This window comes from Pithys albifrons, chromosome 3, assembly GCF_047495875.1.
Source record: "Pithys albifrons albifrons isolate INPA30051 chromosome 3, PitAlb_v1, whole genome shotgun sequence".
NCBI classification, from domain to species: domain Eukaryota; kingdom Metazoa; phylum Chordata; class Aves; order Passeriformes; family Thamnophilidae; genus Pithys; species Pithys albifrons.
The window spans coordinates 87,727,137-87,745,919 of NC_092460.1; the positions used below are offsets into that span (position 1 = coordinate 87,727,137).

At 36.1% G+C, this 18,783-nt stretch overlaps 2 protein-coding genes across 4 annotated transcripts in view; one reads left to right on the forward strand and one right to left on the reverse strand.

Moving 5' to 3' along the window:
- Positions 1-18,783, forward strand: part of COG5 (component of oligomeric golgi complex 5) — a 179,434-nt gene that overhangs the window by 19,232 nt on the left and 141,419 nt on the right. The window lies entirely within an intron of this gene.
- Positions 12,689-18,743, reverse strand: GPR22 (G protein-coupled receptor 22). 3 transcript variants are annotated; one of them, XM_071552619.1, is made up of 4 exons: positions 18,694-18,743; positions 18,294-18,546; positions 16,246-17,302; positions 12,689-14,295 (listed from the first exon to the last, which is right to left on the reverse strand). In XM_071552619.1, the coding sequence occupies exon 4, from the start codon at positions 14,268-14,270 to the stop codon at positions 12,969-12,971; it is 1,302 nt and encodes a 433-aa protein (XP_071408720.1). In that variant the 5' UTR covers positions 14,271-14,295; positions 16,246-17,302; positions 18,294-18,546; positions 18,694-18,743; the 3' UTR covers positions 12,689-12,968. The 3 variants fall into 3 exon arrangements, with proteins under 3 accessions (XP_071408720.1, XP_071408722.1, XP_071408723.1); XM_071552621.1 differs by lacking the exon at positions 18,694-18,743 and having other exon boundaries at positions 17,042-17,302; positions 18,294-18,679; XM_071552622.1 differs by lacking the exons at positions 16,246-17,302; positions 18,694-18,743 and having other exon boundaries at positions 18,294-18,679.

Here is an 18,783-nt window from a genome sequence, read left to right on the forward strand (position 1 = left end):
CTTTGTTCATACAGTTCTAGAAGTCTCGGTGGGTTTTCTCAATGTCTGGTTTCCTTTAAACAACCATAAACAAGTTTCAAGTTTGCCCTATTGAGTGAATTATGAAATTATTTTTTCATGTAAGCATTAAGCTGATTTCTGCTTTTGAGATTAATCATTTAGCTATAACTACTTGAAAAATTTGATTTTGCTGTATTTTTGTATTTGCTAAATTTGTTAATTTTAGTTTCAAGTATACAGACCTTGTCAGAGAGCTGTATATCAGATACTTTAAAATGTATATCAGGCATTTTAAATGTAGTGCTCAGCTTTCTATCTTGGTGTTACCTTGTTCCTGAGAGGTGTGTTATTGATGGCCCATTAGCAGGGCTGTGTCAGAAGTTAATTAGGGTGTGTTCCAGTTGCCTTTGCCATAACACGTGGAGTATTTCTGGCAGATTTTATCCTTATTCCATGTCCATCAAAGACTTTTTTCTATCTTTCACTTTTTCTTTCTCTCAGTTACCGAAGTCCACACCTTTTGTTGCTTACATTTCTGGAAAGCTTTGCACTTTCAAACTCCTTGTCTTCCATTATGCTGAATGTGATTGCTGCCATTTCATTATTAATATCAGTTATAATTGTTATTGTCATAATCTAATGTATAGGGGTTTTGGTTGTAGGCCAGTGTTACATTTAGCTGGGTTTCAGCACAAAATCTGTGGTCTGACAGCTCTGATTGATTTGCTTCTAACAGGTCAGAAGATTTCAGTGGGAAAGAAATGGTAATGGACAACTGAGGAAGGGGAGGGGGAGTGTGATGGACTGCCAGTGTTTTCTGCAAAGAGAGGAATTCTTGTCAGGACTGCACAGGAGCTGCACCCATCATGCAGCTGATAAGTTATTCATTTGAACTTCCTTGTGTATGGTCAGGTGCCCGAGGCATGAATAGTGTTTGCCTTGGGAGCACATCCAGTTCTGTGAGGTTAAGCCAGTACTTCTTATGAAACTACAGTATTTGCCATTTGCTGTGGTAAATGTATCAGATGGTCTGGGGCTTTGACAGCACAGGATTTATCTGGGGTTTGTAGTCCCACACAGGTAATGCTGAAACAGAGAGTTGGGAATTTTGAAAGATGAACTGGTTGGAAATGATGAATAGAAGGAGGGATGAAAAGAGGAGATGTGGAAGGTCTTGGTAATTATCCTCCCTTTTCCCATTAGTGGGCTTAAATGTAAAGACCAAGTCTCATAAGATAGGTTTTTTTCCAGTTTTTGTTTGTTTATTTTGCAATTAGTGCATTTAATTGTGTAATTTTAAAATCTGAAAACTATATTTATATTCTGTTTCTGTAATTACAAAATTTGCCTTCTACTCTCTTTTCAAAGTATCCCTGTAGAGCAGAAAGAAATTATACCAAACCTGTTTCTGTTTTGCTGGTAAGGAATATTTGTTCCCCACCAGAAGGATGGTATTCCAGCAAGGTTTGTACCTTGTTTTTGCTTTACCTCCTGATAATTTCAAGTGTTTGAGCAATAAGTATTTAATGTTTGTTAGCTAGGATGTGTCATAAGAGTGGAGATGTGAAAGGATTTGAGGGAACCAGCATGAGATGGGCTTACAGTTATGAATACTTGTGTTCGGCCAAATACAGGATAAATACAAATTCAGAAGGGTTTTTTTTGTTTTGTTTTTAATGGATTTGAAACAGTTACAGTTGTGTAACTAGTGCAGATTTTAGGGCATTTTTGAGGCAAAGTATTATTACTGGATAATCATACTTTTTAAATAGTACTACGTGGTTAAAAGAAAGCTATGGATTTCTGTCTCCAGGTGACATACAAATATTATCAACACCCAAAGATATCTGCAGTCTCTGTCTGCCTTTGAATCTAGTAATTTTTTGTGCACTGACTTTAAAAAGTCTATATTAGTTTGATACTTGAGCAGCCCAAAGGTGAGAAAAAAGTTTAAAAGAAGTAGTTTTGGGCTGAGAGAAGGGAAGAGAGACAGATGGTGGTGGTGAATCTCTGAGAGATTATTTTTTTGCATCTTGTAAGTTATCAATACATTGTAGAGAGCATGACTAGCTGACAAGACTTTTACATAAACAAAGCAAAAGATTTCTGCTCAGGAGTCTGTATGTTCATGAAGAGAAAGGCAAGTTGGATGACATAATTTCAAACAATAAATGGATTCAGATATATCAACAGAGCAGAGAGATGTCATCTCTAAATTGGTGGCATATTCTTACTGTATTGCAGCAGGTATGAAAGTTTAAGTAAGCAATTAAGAGCTGGTACTCGATACCTATTATAAACAAGTTGGTGGCACTAACAACTAGTATGGAAAAAGTTAGTTCTGTAGCTCCATTCACAGACAAAATGATACATCTGAAACTGTGGATCCAGTTGTCTGTTCTACTTTGGGTGGAGGTTCTGGAAGAAAATGGCAATTTCATGTTTCAAGTAGGTTTGCATGTGCACCATCTGAAGCTCTGGGAGGAATTGGCATTCATAACTCTCTCTCTTTCCTTCTTCCTTTCCTGAGCATTTATATACTTGGAAATTCAATAGTAAACTGCAGGTTAGTCCTCTCAGAACCAGAATAGTGATCTCTAAGGAGAGTGGATTTGGTGGCTTGAGTTCAATAGACGATCACGTCCCCATGGGAAGGTGTGCAGAAATGTCACATGTATTTTTTCTAGGGATGTTGGCTGAGGGTTGCTGGGAATATGTGTGCTTCTTTTTGTTTATCTGTGGCCAATGGTGCAATCAGTTGTTCTGTGGTCAAGGAAATAACAGTGAGAAGCAGTTCATAATATTGATCTTTGTCTTTCTTTTGGGACTGAAGCATTTATTAGTGTGTAACCCGGTGGTTGTACAAGAGAACATGGTTTGTTCAGAAATAATGCTTTGGTATTGCACATCTGAGAAAATAGAGGGGTTTTTGTCTTTTTGAACAATCAGATTCAGCAATAGAGTCAGAGAGAGAAGAGAAATAGGTGAAATGGACCATAACTTTTGATCACCAAGGAAAAGAAGTGAGCATTAGATTGAAATGCTTACTAGAAGATCAAATAATTGTGATAGCAAATCATGTTTGGAAAGTTTCATTGGGGGTAATATAAAGAGAAGTTTCAGTAGAAGTACCTGTAAGTTCATATAGATTTGAGAGCCAGTTAACAAAATCCCAAAGATGTTACTTTCACAACCCACTGAATTAAACCACAAAAATATAATCGTTGCTGACAAACTGTGTTTCCGAGATGTGTGGGGGGTGTGTTGGGAGCCCAGACTGTATGTCCTCCACAACCACTGGTAAAAGGTCACCAATTTCTAACACAGCAATTATCAACAAGGAGAAACATTTTTTTGAATTCTCTTATAATAAATAACCTTTGGGTTTGGAAGCCACTTGTTTTCAGAGTGGCAGGTCTTGATGCACGAGGCAAACTGAGAGTAGACCCAGTGTTTAATGTTTTGGTTTTGAAAGAGTTAATTTCCCTGTGCAGAGGATCTTCTGTTCAGTAGTTGGGGCAAATGTATTTAGACAAACTTGAAAGCTGAAAGATTGCTGAGAAGACTATATTAGATTGTGAAATATTGGCTTTTTGGCAGTCAAGGAAGAGGGTAGTCCTGGCTGAAAGCCTGTTCTAATGTGGTGACAAAGCAAAGACAACAACCACAATTGGAAAACAATGTATAAACACAACTAAATGCATTACAAGTATATGAAAAATTTAAAATACTGCAGAAAAAAATCCATGAGTGACTGGAACCAGATATTCACCTACCATGGAATAAACCTTTTAATATGCTTGTTTCCAGATTTTTCATGAAGATTTAGAGTAGAATGCTTTTTCAATAAATGCTCTTGCTTTCTCTTTGAAGGCAGGGTAATTTGTTCTTCCATAGAGCGAGAATACCTTGTAATCCAACAATAACTAAGGAGGATATTATAAAAAATATTAAGTTCCCAGAGCCATTAGTTTGTAATACCTTACTGAATGGGGAAGGAGAAAGTTGAGCTCCTGTTGTTCTAACATTCAGGAGGAGAAACAGTATTTATGTTGAAATCAAGGTCAGGTAGATACAAAGCTGCTCTATAAAAATAGTAGACAAGTTGAATTCATTTGAAAGAAGAATTCAGGGCTGTAAAGCTGAATTAAGGATAGTAAGTTACCTTTTTATGGAAAATATGCGCTGTCAAACAAATTTGTGTATTTTGCTTACTTAGTTGTTTAAAGGAACTGTGTACATGCATTATGAGTTTATTTTGTGTGCATAATCTACAATTTAGATGAATTAAACCTCCCTTAAGTTATTGTTCTCCTAAGTAGGGTTTAAATAAGCCATCTTCTCCTCACCACACAGTTGTTCTATATACTTAGTAGACAATTTTGTTACTAGGGGAGCTGAAAGAGAGGAACAGGGGTAAGTAAGGTACTAAACTTGTGTAAAGCTTTGGAATTGGACTGCATCCTTGCTGGGATTGCTTTGCCAGTGTTGTTTGTTCTCACATTCATACAGCTGTGTCACGCAAATCTGTACTTCTGAAAATTGCATAGAGAATTGCACTCTACAGGTAAAAACATAGTTCTGTGGTTACCTGTGAATAAATGCAATTACACGTATCACAGTAGGAGATTAAATGGGCTCTTTTTCTTGAAGATTAGGACTGTAGAGGTGCATTCATGGGGAGAAAATAAAGGGCCGCAGAAGGGCTCTTGGATTAGCAGAGAAGGAAATGACGAGAGCTAAGGACTGGAAAATGAGGTCTGGCAAATTCAGAAGTATAAAATAATTGAAAAATTAGATTATATACACAGTTTTGTTGTAATTTCTCTAGTAAATACTGGTTGTTCAAATCTTAAACATAACAACCAACTTTTTTCTGTTCAGTTCTGATTAAAGTGTGAGCCAGTCTGTGTTTAAAAAAACCCACTAAATAGCTAAAAATGGAAGACTGGAGTCTAATCTTTGTTCAGGTCCTGGATGAGAGCCACTATCCCTGTAAGTGTCATTTCTGTCTTGCTTATAAGGTCAGTGGAGGTGTTACTGTATGTAATACAAAGTAATGAGAAGTGTAAAGTAAGATTTCATTCTTCATAGGAAACAGCTTTAAAAATAATCTGTTTTCTCAGGAGTAGTTTTTCCTCTTTGTCTCCTGACTCATGCACATAATTTTCAAATATTGATCAAGAATTTTATGGACTCTTCTCAGTTATGATTTGAAACATAAAGAATTCCAGTCATCTTACATGTTTACCATTCAGGTCCAATCTTCAGTTACCCACAGGTATTAAATCTGATTACTGGCTTTGTTATCTTAAAGGTAAACCCTCTTCAGCTGAAAACCAGCAGGGCCTCATATCTTTTTTCATGTAATTTCAAGGAAAGATGTGAAAACCTAACCTCATTAAAAGAAGGAACTTCCCATTTTTTTGAGAACATACTGTTTCTCTGGCAGGTTGTTTACAATTTCAAAGATTGCCTCCTGCCCCCCCAGTTTTAGTTGACCTGTCTCACAAGCTAAAATTGCAGTAGAGACATGAGATTTTTGACTGAAAAAACCCACCTGGGACATAACAAAAAACCAGTGACTGAATCAAGTGTTTTCCACTTTTATTCTACTTTACTTAAACTGATCTGGAATCTTCACTGTACAACTGAGGCAAGACTTGTTAGAAGCTTCTGAATACATTAATCTTTTTAAAGATGTCTTTAAGTTGTCTTCATATGCACTTTTTTGTGCTTTGTCTATGTTTGATGCAACTGCAGATGAGCTGCACAGCTGCTTTTTATATTTATGGACATATAACCTCATACGGTCAAAATTATTGATCTTAAATGTTTGTTCCTGTTTAAACATAATAAATGAAGTGATTCATCCAATTCACAAATTTCTCATGGTTTGATGTTTGCTTGGTAATTTTTCAGAAGATGACTTTTTAAATAAAGTAACACTCTTATTGTTTCTATTACATGCAAATATAATTCTAGAAAGTCTATTATCTCTGAAAAAAATCTCATTAAATACTTACTGGTAGCAATAGCATCAATTATGCTAAATCTTATTTAGCTCCATATTATGTGCAGGTCTGTGATACTTCAGCAAAACACAAAAACATTGGTTTTCCATTAGAGTTCTCTTTTGGTTTAGGTACAGGAACCACTATTGTTACTGAAACAAAGAACTGTGTTAAAACCTTCTCTTTACCCACAGATTGTTTTCATAGAATCATAGAGTGGGCTGGGTTGGAAGCAACCATAAAGACCATCTTGTTCCAACCCTCCTGCCATGGTCAGGGACACCTTCCACTAGAACAGGTTTCTCCAAGCCCCATCCAGCCTGGCCTTGAACACTGCCAGGAGTGGGACATTCACAGCTTCTCTGGGCAGCCTGTTCCGGTGCCTCACAGCCCTCACAGTAAAGAATTTCTTCCTAGTGTCTTATCTAAACCTTCCCTCTTTCAGTTTGATGCCATTTCCCCTTGTCCTATCACTCCATGCCCTTGTGAAAAGTCTGTCTCCAGCTTTCTTGTAGGCCACATTGGTACTGGAAGATACTCTAAGGTCTCCCTGGAGCCTTCTCTACTCCAGACTGAACAACTCCAACTCTCTCAAGCCTGTCTTCATAGGAGAGGTGCTCCAGCCCTCTGATCATCTTCCTGGCACTCTGGACTTGCTTTAACAGGTCAACATGTTTCTTGTGTTGAGGCCTCAGATCTGGATGCAGTACTCCAGGTGGGATCTCATGAGAGAAGAGCCAAGGGAGCATCACCTGCCTCTGCCTGTTGGCCAGATTCCTTTGATGCACTTGGCTTTCTGGGCTGGCAGCACACATTGCCAGGTCATATTGAGCTTCTCATCAGCCATTTTTCACATCTTTTGTTTTGTTTGTTCTCATTCATTAATAGGTCTCACTTATTAGCTATTAGAGCTGTTAGCAGGACTAATAGATCTTCCCATTATTGTTAAGGTTTTCCAACACCAGTGCTCACATTCACCTCTTTTTTGTAATGATACCTACATTGCAAATAGTATTCCCCTCCCATTTTCTTTTGCCATATGCATGCTTTCAGCCCATGGTAAATGTAAAATCTCACTGGTTATTTGTAATAATAAATACAAAATATCACTGATATTTGTAATAATTTACTAATGTGGGAAGCTGTCCTTTTTTTATTACTTCTCCCTTCTTCCTTCACTATTTATTTGTGACAGAGATTTGTGAAAAATATATTGAATTAAGATTTGGCAGAAAACCATGGTACAGAGTAGGAATAGGTTACTGCGCTTCCCCCTTCCCCTCCCCCACTGATTGATTTGAAATGGAGTTTAATTTGAAGAAAAATCTCGCAACAGATTGTGAGAGATCCTGGTACAGTTAAAAGTAAAACTGTGCTAATACTGCTTTGTTAGTAACAGTCTGACATAGCCAGTGACAGATTTTAGTGCAGTGTTGTTTCAGCAGTGACATTGATTTGTTTATCAGATACAGTATCAAGGTAAACTGTTACAATGTGTGGCAGGAAGTTAGAGATCTTTCAGGGTAACTGGAACCAAAAGTGTGTTTCTGAACACTGGGCTTGGAAAGGAAACAAGGGTGTGCTGTTTGCCCGCAGCTTTGTGCTGTCAGCCGGCCTGGCTGGCAGTGTCAGCAGGCAGGGTGGCCATGTACAAATGCTCGTATTCAAAGCATATAATTCATACAAACTATAAAATAATGTGTTTTCTTAATTTCAGCTTCTGTACCCATCACAGAACTCACTGTAATTTTTTTTTCATTTCAAATGAATTCCTTTTCATTGTGTGAGAGTTTTTTTGTAAAATAAGAAAACAGCTGGTACAGAAATCTGTAACTTAAGTATACGGGAAGATATTTCTTCCATTTTGGATGAATTTATATTAATCACTGAAGTGTAATTTTAACAAAGAACATAAAGATGTCTAATGACATTTCTCCTTCAATGTATTACTCTACAAAAATAAATAAACTGAGAAAAAGAAGCAGTAACTGAAAACATATTGTGATAGTGGAAACACACTCGAAGCATCCAGACAAACTGAAGCTATCTGACCGATACTGACTAAAGGGAAAATTCAACAGCATTTTTAACAATTTATCACTGGGAGCAGGCACTTAATAACCTTTTAGGCCTGTTCTTGTAATGCATATGCTCTGTATATACTTTGTTCTCAGTAAAATGTATACTTTATCTGTAGGAAAAGAGGTGGTACAGTAAGGCATGCCCTGGTTTTGTCTGTTACCTGTGTATAATTTTTTAAATCGAAAGCCTTTTTTGCAGTTGCTGTTTGTCTCATTCTCTCCTCTCCTCCCAACAACTTTAGCACAACCTCATATCCCAGTTGATGATTCAAAGATAAATTCCTCTTGTAATTTTTCAAATGTTTTATATTCCGAAAAATAAGGTTGCCATTCTTTGTACAGCAAGGGCATGTTGCCCTCCAGCTTTCAGTGGTCCTGATGGCCGTAGCTCCTTACAGCAGTTCCTTCTACCTTCTGCTCTTTTCCACTTGACCTGTACTCTTCACATACTTCACATCCTTCTTATTTAACACTTATTGACTGTGAGTGATTTTGAGTTTTGTGGTAGTCAGTTATTATGCAGTTTTTTGATTTCATTTTTTTCAACCTTCCCCAACAAAACAAATTGCAAATTCTGTGTTTAGTTTTGCTTCTTGAATTGCACAAGTGTTCTATGAAGTAGAAAAAGTGGAAGGTAATTACAGAGTCAGATTCTTCTTTCCTCTGGGTGTAAGGCAAATAAATTCAGTGATATTATGGCAGCATGTGTGAAGTGGGAGTGGAGTTCGGCTGTTACAAAAGCTGGAAGGTTTTAAGACAGAAGCCGATTGTCCTTAACTACATGTTGGAGGTATTTTGGTGGAACCTTGGGTGACAGAAGGGGGATTTAGTTTATTCTAGTTTTTTTAATACTTCATTGAAGCTGTGGTAAAGAATGCTGTATTCTCTCCTTTTGAAAGAGTTTAATGGCAATTGGCAACTAAAACATTCTTCAGAGGAAACAAACATAAGTCTAAAATATTCAGCTATCAAAGAATTTTCATGACTAGCACATACATTCATGTTGAAGTAGAAGTATTACGTGGATTGCTATATAATATATGTAATGGTTAACATGGTAGAAAATTTTTACCTTGTGTCTAGTAAATTCTATAGCTTGTTGAGTATATTATTTCATTTAAAAAGAAATAAAACAAAGTGGTGGTGGGTAAGAGAAGATATTTAAGTTTATACATGGTGGGACATAGTGCCTGTCTGTCCAGTTCACTGACACTCTTACCAAAAACTTCTCCATACCAATATAAAATAGATGCTGATGTTGAGCCCCACTTCTGATGTGTATGGTTATGTAGTAATTATGTATTACATACATGTGTGTAATTATGTAACAATGAAGGAAGAGAGATGTTTGGATCTGATATGTATCCAGATGCATACATTTTTTAATCTAAAATATTTAGAAAGCACTGAAGTGACTCCTATTCCCCTGCACTAATAAATAAACAGAACTTCCGACTACGTAGCAGTGCCTTGTAATCCATAAAAATTGTTGCATACTGGAAACTAGATATTTGTGATGTATTTACATTTCTGTTTCACTGGTTTGCCATGTACTAGTGTGTGGAGGTGTGCTTCTTGAATATTCTAATAGATGCTGGCACTGTACTCTATTTCTTTTCTTTTTTGTATTTTCAGTGTGGAATAACCTCGTTTTGCAGTGTAAAATTGAGTGGAAATGCATTTGAAGTTAAAAGACAACATAGTCAGATACCAGCTAATACTTCAGGGACAGAGAATGTGTGAAAATTGGCAGTGCTTGCTTGTGTTTCTGAGATGTGTTTGCTGGAATTAGTGTTTTTGGAGTCCTGTACAATTCTGCTTGCCTTAGGCTGAGTGGTGTGAAGTGTAATTGAACTAATGACTCACTGTGGTGAGATCATTTTTAAGAATGTAGTGGGCTTCTGATTGTACAATACTCTGGCATATATTTGCCCTTTTTTCTCCAGTGATGCTGCCTCTTTTTGCATTCTGTTTTAGTCTATCTGTCAAGCACCCACGGCACACCTTCCTATCCCTCCTGAAATCCTCTTCTGTGTCTGTAGGATATGCAGTGTGTCTTCACTATTTGCTCTTGATTTTATGTTGTTTGGGTTAAATCTGTCATGTGGTATAGATCATGTATGATTCTGTTTTATGATGACTTCTGTGTGTGTACAGGATTGCACAGATCCCTACTTATATTGCTCCCTGCTGTATGCCGAATTTTCTTCTGCAGCCCTCAAAGTGTACTCCAGTGCCGTATAAATCCATTTTTAAAAATTTAATGAAGGATAGTAAATGTAAAAATGAACTTGCTTTTATTCTCATAGGCAATCAATGGCTATGATCGACATAGCTTTTAAAACTGGACTTAATCTCTTTGACTAATTCCTAGGCTGCTCTTTATCTTTGCTGTGAAGTGCTTCTTCATTGCACATGACTTTCTAATGAATGAGCTTTGGCACTAAACGTTGAGTTCTTAAGGATTTATTTAGTTTTAAAAGTAAAATCAAATTGTCAAGAAACCTTTCAAGTCTGAAAGCTTTTCTTAAATGCTTGTTTCAGATAAGGACGTGATGTAAACTTACTCATGTTTTGTGTTCATTATGATTTCTCTTTTCCTTCCTTTTAAATAAATGGGTAGTATTTTTGATATATGAATGCTTTATTGGCAATAAGTTGATAAGTAATCAGTGAAATCATGTTATGTCATTAACCCTAAACATCCCCCTTTCCCCTCCTTCTAGTGTTCAAAATAGAGAGGATGGCTTGAAAGGGAAAGGAAGAAGAGCTACAGGAAAGAAAAAAAATTATGGTTTCTGCTTAGATATTTTGAGTACATTTCTTTTCAGAAGAACTTACTCCCAAAAGAATGTTTTTGAAGTGATAAATGTGGACAATATGGAAAAAAGAAAGCTTATTGCATAAAACCTCAGTAACCTCGGAAATAAGACACAGGATTTCAGTTCTTGTAGGAAACTGGGATAGCTTAGATGGAAACAACACTGTAAATGGGTACAGTGGAATGCAGGTGTCGTTGGGCTGCTTTGCACAGACAAGCCAGTGAAATTATGTCTGAAACCATGTTACCCAGTTATTTCAGCTAGTCAATTACTATCAATTAGATAAAATTTGTAGGTAGAATTTGCCTGATTGTAAGTGACTATTCTTTAGAATATGGAGCTGTAATATTGTTTTTTGAGTATTCTGTTCTGGTAAGCTAAGGCATGAGCCCAAGTAAACTAAGGTACATTACATATATATTTTTAACCAAAAAAACCTGTTTTCACAATACGCATATGATTAATAATGTCATGGAAAAAAGCTTTCTGTGCCCTTAAAACAACAGTTCTTTTCTATGTGCAACTTCAGAAAAGTGCTTCAGAAATCCTCATTTTCTATGTAATACTTTAGTCAAACTAACATGTTCAAGGGTAGACTCTGGTTTTTTTATATATATAAGTTATTACTTAGTGAAAATTACCCTTTGAAGTACATTGGTAGCTGGTGACACACTGATCAGTGTATATAACTCCTCATGGATTTTGCAGTTTTTTTGTTTTGTTTCCTACTCTTCCCTGCCCCCTCAATAACCAGTAATTAGTTCAATGAATTTAGCCACTGCCCTTTGAAATTATGAAATTTCTAAGGATGGCATGATGCAAACAACCAGATAAACTTGTTTGGATGAATATCTTAATTCTTGCTTACAATGTTAGGGTGATGGTAACTTCTTAAGGCTTCTTGCTTCCTCAATGCAGGTTTAAGATGAAATAGAAGAAGAGAATATAGGAGAAAGGTGTACCATGGCCACCCAGGAAATACAGGAGTGGGGTAGCCAGCAGTATTGGTGATTGGTTTGTGACAAAGTAGTTGCAGAGCGAAAACTGAACATCATTGATAGAGATGTGAAGTAAAAATAAGGAAAAAATTATTGAGGGCAAGAAAAATTGTGAGCTTCAGCTGTGGCATTTAACAGCCATAGCTTTCTATGTAGCTGTATGGTGTAAATGAAAAATATCTGTATAAAAGGTCCTCATGTCACACTAGAGGTCTGGCTAAACCTTTTCAGAATGAAAATCTTAGCCTTACACAGGAAGGGCTTGGTTCGTGGGTTATCTTTTGGCATCAAGCCTAATATCCTTCTTGTCCATGTTTCTTTCCTTCATTTAGCCTGTCTTTTACCCCAGTCTCTCCTGTGTAATTATTCAAATGTAAAAACTCTGGATCTGAAATTGTTTAAACAATTCTTTTTACTTTTCTTAAAAGTACTGTCAATTTTTGGACTGGCATGAATTTTTTCCCCCTCATATCAAAGATAACAGATTCTGAACCATTAACTGAAGGATATCATGTAGATGACTTTGTCTACACGTACATGGCAGTTGCATGCTGCAGAAATTTGAAAGAAGTAGCTGTCTAAATAGGAGGTCAAAATGTGTCCAGGTTGTACCTGCATAGCATTCAGAATACCTCTGATCAACACTGTTTATGAATTAAATTTAAAACTACCATTTCATGCAAAATGTTGAATTTGTGCTTCAGAAAAGTATTTCCAAGTGCAATTTTCTTTCAAAATTCTTTTATATTTACAGAGAAACTGAGCCATACAAATATTTTTAAAAGTTCGCACTTCTTTAAGGCTATTTATTTTCTAAAAAAAGAGGACTTGAATATTTTTGACAAATATACACATGGTGTTACGCTAACAAACAGCCATGCAACATATATCTTACATAATGAAGAAATTGAATATACAAGACCTACTCTATTTAACATACATATTGAAAATATACAGTCTCACCAATAGTTAAAAAAGTTTTTCTTATTTGGCAGTATTTTTCTACACTTTGTTCAAATATTCTGTTTTATGTGTTTTGGTGAATACTGAAATCTAGTCAGTGACAACCTGAGGTACTAAACATTTCTGCCTTACTTCGTTGTCTTCAAAGGTAATCTTTTTGTTCCTTTTGGGCTCTATCCATGAGTTGTGTATTATAGCGTTATTTGGCATGGGATCTGCTTCCACTATTGAAACCACTCGCTTTTTCATCTTACTTTTCAGAACTTTCTGAAACTTTTGCCTTGTGAATGCGTAAAGTAGAGGGTGAAATATAGTTGTTCCATATGCCATTACTAGAAAACATAATCTCAGCTTTACCAAAAGGTCACTTGGGCCCAAACATAAGATGGTGGTGTTTAAAACAGAGATGGGTGTCCAGCAGAGCAGGAATGTTGAGATGATCAAGAGGGACATTCTGAAGACTCTCTTTTGCCGTTCTCGCCGCTCCCGGTGCCGTTTCACAGCTCGGCGCAGAGCGATTATGACAGACACAGAAGTCCTGACACCAAACACAACATTTTTTCCTCCTCCACTCTGGGACATATCTGTAGTCTCATGCTGAGTGGTCAGAGAAATAGTTTTTTTCTTTCTGGCTTTCTTCTTTTGTCCTGTTGTAAATCTTGTACCAATCCGAATATTTAGGGCCTGGAGTATTTTGGTGTATGTAATTAGCATTACTATAACAGTGAAGAAGAATATTGGAATCTGAACGAGAATGTGGTAGTACATTCCGAGTTCAGTGTAGTACTCATTTGTACTCACACACAGAAGTGTCTTATTTTCCCAAGTACTTGCACTTTGAAGACTGAAAAAGTTGACTTCGATGAAAGGAATCAGGAAGGAAAAAAGTGAAATGATCCATATTGACGTCATTAATATCACAGCCCTTCCCATGGTCAGAATTCGATTGGCAGGTTTTACAGAGATGTCGTAGCGGTCCAGGGTGATGGCAAAGACGTTGATTGCAGTTGAAACGCTTGCAAAAGAGACACAAGCCTCGTGGAAGCAGCAGATGAGAGCAGTGTTACTCTCCAGTGAAAGCAGAAGGATAACTATAGTTAGAGGAATACATCCCACACAAATTATTACATCAAGTACATGAAGGTTCATTGTAATTATGTTACTGACAGAATTGATTAAGTTGGATTTCATACAGTAAAGTACCAGCACGGTGAGGTTGCTGCCAAGTCCCAAAACAATTTCTAACATCAAAAATCCGGTGAGAGAAACTTGAAAGCTTAATGGATATGACAGTGGTTGGTACATGTTGGTGTCGATGTCATCAATGGCATCTCGAACGGTGATGTTCGATTCAGACTGCATGTTGACTTCCAGAATGGGGGAGAAACACATTCTTTTGTTGCAGTTGTTTTTTCTCCTGAAAGGTGAAATAAAATACAGAACTATTTGATTTCTTTTTTAACACTTATTTTAGATAAAACCTGGGGAAGGAGAAGGGAAGGAGGAAAAGCAACTTTTATTACCAATCTCTTAATTTACTGTATGTTTAGAGCTTTAGTTGGCATGGACTCAAAAGCCTGAGGGTCTGGAATAAGGTCTCTCCTTTTTAAAAGAAGGCATGATTTGTTTAAAAAAAGGAAAAAAAGTGAAAAGCTTCCACTTAAGGAGGCAAGGCTTTGTTTATAGTGATGTGGTTTTTCACAAAAGGCCCATTTGTTGAATAAACTATTCTTGTGCATAGCCTTTGTATTGCTTCAAGGGTCATTTTAGAAGCATGTTGTTAAGTATTAACAAATTAGTGCTCAAGATCATTTTAAAAAGCTCTTGTGGAAAAAGAAAGTGATAGGAACATTGAGCATTGTTACTTACATGTCATAAAAAGAGCATTTAAATTATTTATGCCAATTTAGCCACGTCTTTCTTATGAAGTTTACAGTAGTGTTGTGGACTGAAACGTGAAGTTCTGTAATTCAGTAGATTTTTACAGAGCTTGAAATCTTCTGTTCACTTTTATCTTTTATGCATGCATCTATCTAAACATATGATGCTTGCCACAACAACAATGATATATAAATATATATAATTTCAAATGCAAAACTTAACTTGGATTTAGGGAAATGGAGTTTATTATAAAATACTACATTTCCTTTTTCTCATTTAAATGTTCAATTTCTTCAAGAAATCAGTGCCTACATGGAGGAGAAGAATATTTAATTTTATTGCAGAATACATTTAGGAGAATAATTTTAGAAATAATATTTGAAAAGAAATTCCTTTGGGGGTTTGATTTTTGGCTTTTTTACAAACTGCAATTAAATCCAACAGTTTTACATACATAGTATGTGTCTCTTAGGAGTAAGTGAGGTTAAAAAGTAACACTTCTTACATCTGGGAGATTTTTTTATTTTGTGGCTCATCTGCTTTGTTTTACACATGCCGACAAGTTGTAAATAATACAACATCTGCATGTAAATACCTGATGTTTGTATTGTTTATATTGTGAGCCAACTCTTGAGTTTGTAATTGAGTGAATAAGTAAAAGAGAGGTTATTCAATTTCTTGCTATGATACTCGAAGTCTTATTTTTTTTTAGGTAGGTTTAAATTTAAGAGGGGATGTACTGGGCATGAAAATAAATTTGGATGTCAACCTTTTTGCTCTTCTGAAACATTAAAATGGATAGCAGTAAGGTGAACAAAAATGAGCTCTTTGAAAATGAAAGTATGAATTAAGCACACTTGGGATACAGTATGCAAATGGATTTCATCTGCAGTTCTGAAAAGCCTCAATTGAACAATACTATTAATTGCAAATTGTATGATGAAAATTCTTGGCATTCTTTAACAGCTATTTCACATGTGCCTTTTAAATATAAAGAGATGTAGATTAGAACCTATTAATCTCAGGTGTGAAACTAAACAAGAAATATTTCAAAAGCTTTGTTTCATTTCTAATTTAGGCAACCTCTACTCGGTTTGTATTAGCCCTCAGGAATACAATTTCCTCTATGTATGCTGTCCTGCCTGTGAATGGTTTTCAAGAAACCATTCCAAATGCACTGCTGGATAAATGAAGTTCTTTTGTATTAGCCAAAGCTAGGAAGAAATCAAAAGCAGATCTGCTAAAACAAGTGACACTCTCACAGTAACATTATGCCAACCGAAATTTTGTGAAAACAGAAAAGTTCAGATGTGCTAAGTCATAATTAAACATCACATCCTTGTTGCATTGATCCAATTTCAGTTAAATAAAAGCAGAACTGTGAAGGCAGGGAGCTCATTTATCCAGCACATCCCTCTCCCATCTGGGTAAATCCCTGTTCCCTGTAAGTGCTGAGAAGAGCTGGGGGCACGGACTGCCGACCTACCTGTTCCCTGAGCCTCAAGGGCCTCTCACAGCGTGGCAGCAGCTTGTCATAAATTGATACATGGTGTCACTGAGAGATTTTTGACATGCACTGTAACCTGGAAATCAAGTGGTAGCTGGGCTCTTATTTCATTCCTTCCAGGGTTTTTTTTTCCTTTTATTTGTTCCTGCAGTTCAGCAGCAAAGATTTCTGATTAAACATAGGGACTTCTTAATTGCCTCAGATACTTTTACAGACCAGAGCATATTCTCCATGTCTGTTCTGAATTTCAAGCCAGCAATAACAAGTAAACCTTCTTTTAAACGATGTTAATTTATTTCCCCTGTTGCATTTTGTAGCAGCCTGTTTTTATTTTCCAGGTTTAAAGAGAAATAATTTCTGATCTCTGTTTTCAGAATGTGTGTAGACATCCTTTAGTTTATGGTTGCGTATTTCTTTCTGTAATATTCCTGCTCATTACTTTTGAGTGATGGCTTAGTCAAAGAAGTTGCTATACATCATAAAATCCAGTTCATGTGCTTTGAGAGTAACCATGAGTTACCTAATTTGGTTTATTTTGATTTAAGGAGAATATATAACATCATAAAATGGAGAGAAAAAAATCCGTTAGTCATTATGATGACAAATAAGTTATTTAATGAGTAGTATAGAAAAAGCTTGGTTAAGCCTTTATTCAGCTTGCTGGTGAAGTATGCATATTTTCCTTTTGGGATTTCATGTTTCATTGTCTCTTCATGCATCAGTAGTTCCACAATTCTGGTTTTAAATTATAAATCCCTCTTTAAGAAATGCTCACCATTTTAAGGATCAATCATTGCACTCTTCTTTTAATGAAAATCTGAGCAGATATTTTAGTCTTCCATGTATATTGTTGAAGTGTCATGCACGTAAATGGTAATACAATTGTGTTCCATGTTTTGATTCTAATTCCTTTATGTCTTAAGAATACATTTTAGTGATGCATCCTGCTGCTTGTAGGTCAGACAGCTACAAAGATACCCGGTCAACTGCATTCTTCATATTGTCAGTTGTAAAACTGAATTAGTTGCTGCATGCCCTTGTGAAGGGGAGGAAAAAAAAGGTTAAAAGTAGGGCTTTTAATTTCAAAATAATGCAAGAATATATTTTCTAATATCACTTATTTAATAAACAATAGATTTCTAAAATTAGACCTTATAGATTACATAGAAAATCAGTTAGTCTGTTCTCTATTTGCTAGTAAAATCGTATTCTGCTGGCAGCTTACATGAATTTAGTTTTTTTGGACAAGTTTCCTGTTCTTTGGACAGTGCAGGTTACAAAAACCTCTGACTAGAAGCAGTAGCTGTTGGATGTAGTGTCTGTGACTAAAGGTAGAAAATGTAGTTTTATAGCTCAGGTGAGCAGGTACCTTATACATAAAACTCTCTTGTCTTTTAATGAGAAACTGAACAGAATTAATGAGCCTTATAGGAAATGTGCTTTTGTTTAATTTGCACAATTCTATAATTTTCTTTCTTGAAATAAATATTTAGCAGATCCATGCTTTTAGTAAATGGCTTGAATATACAGGGTAATGAAAGAAATAAGTTTTTTTAAAAAAGGGAGATTTCTTGAGCAATTAGAAATTAGTCATATTAGCCAGCCTTCATAAAATAGTAAGTATAGACTAATTACAGACTGTCTGATCCTTCGAAGGGTAACTGAATAAATCTGAAACATATTTAACTGCCAATATCTGAAAATAGTGCTGAGGGAGAAAAAACATATTCGTGGTTGCATTATGTGGTTGTTTTCTCAATACTGTATGAGCTTAAACTGTGCTGTCCTTATCTTGTACGACCAAAACAGGTTCTTAATATTCTATAAGACTTTCATACAGAATAACATTTTTCTACCATTCTATTTTTAATGGGGAGGGAGAAATAACATTTGAGTATTTCCTGGCCTCAAATATAACAATAAGTGCCTAATATAAGTCAAATCTGATCTCTTGCCTTTTTTCTCCTATTTTTTAATTTGGTTAAATGTTACTTATTCTGCATACCATAATAAGGAACAGATCTTACCTCCACTAAAGATTTGATAAATTCTCGATGCAGGTGAAGCAGTTCCAGGTTGGAGGGATTCATTTTGTTCACTTGTTAGCAGAGTAGAATGGAAAGAGGGTAATAAGCATATCTTCAGAAAATGACCTTAATGAAAATTTGTGCCTGTACTGTGCCATTGTTTCAGCATACTGCTAATGTATACAACTGCTTTAGTTCTGCTTTACAGGCTGCTGCAGTCTCCCACTCTTCCTACGGTAGAATCAATAAGCATCTGAAAATACATAATGAAAGTAATTTAACATAGTGAAGGCTTCTTGTCTCCAGAGACACCACTGAGATTCAAGCTTTCTAAAAAAGAAGAGCAGTGCTTCGGAGAGGAAAGCTTGCGAGGGGCAGCTTTTGCAGAATGACAGCCTACCTTGTCGCTTCTCCTCACTGCAGAGAGATGCAGTGCATTCACTAATTTTGATTGGTCAGTGATGTTGGGCTTAAATTGTGCTTCATATAT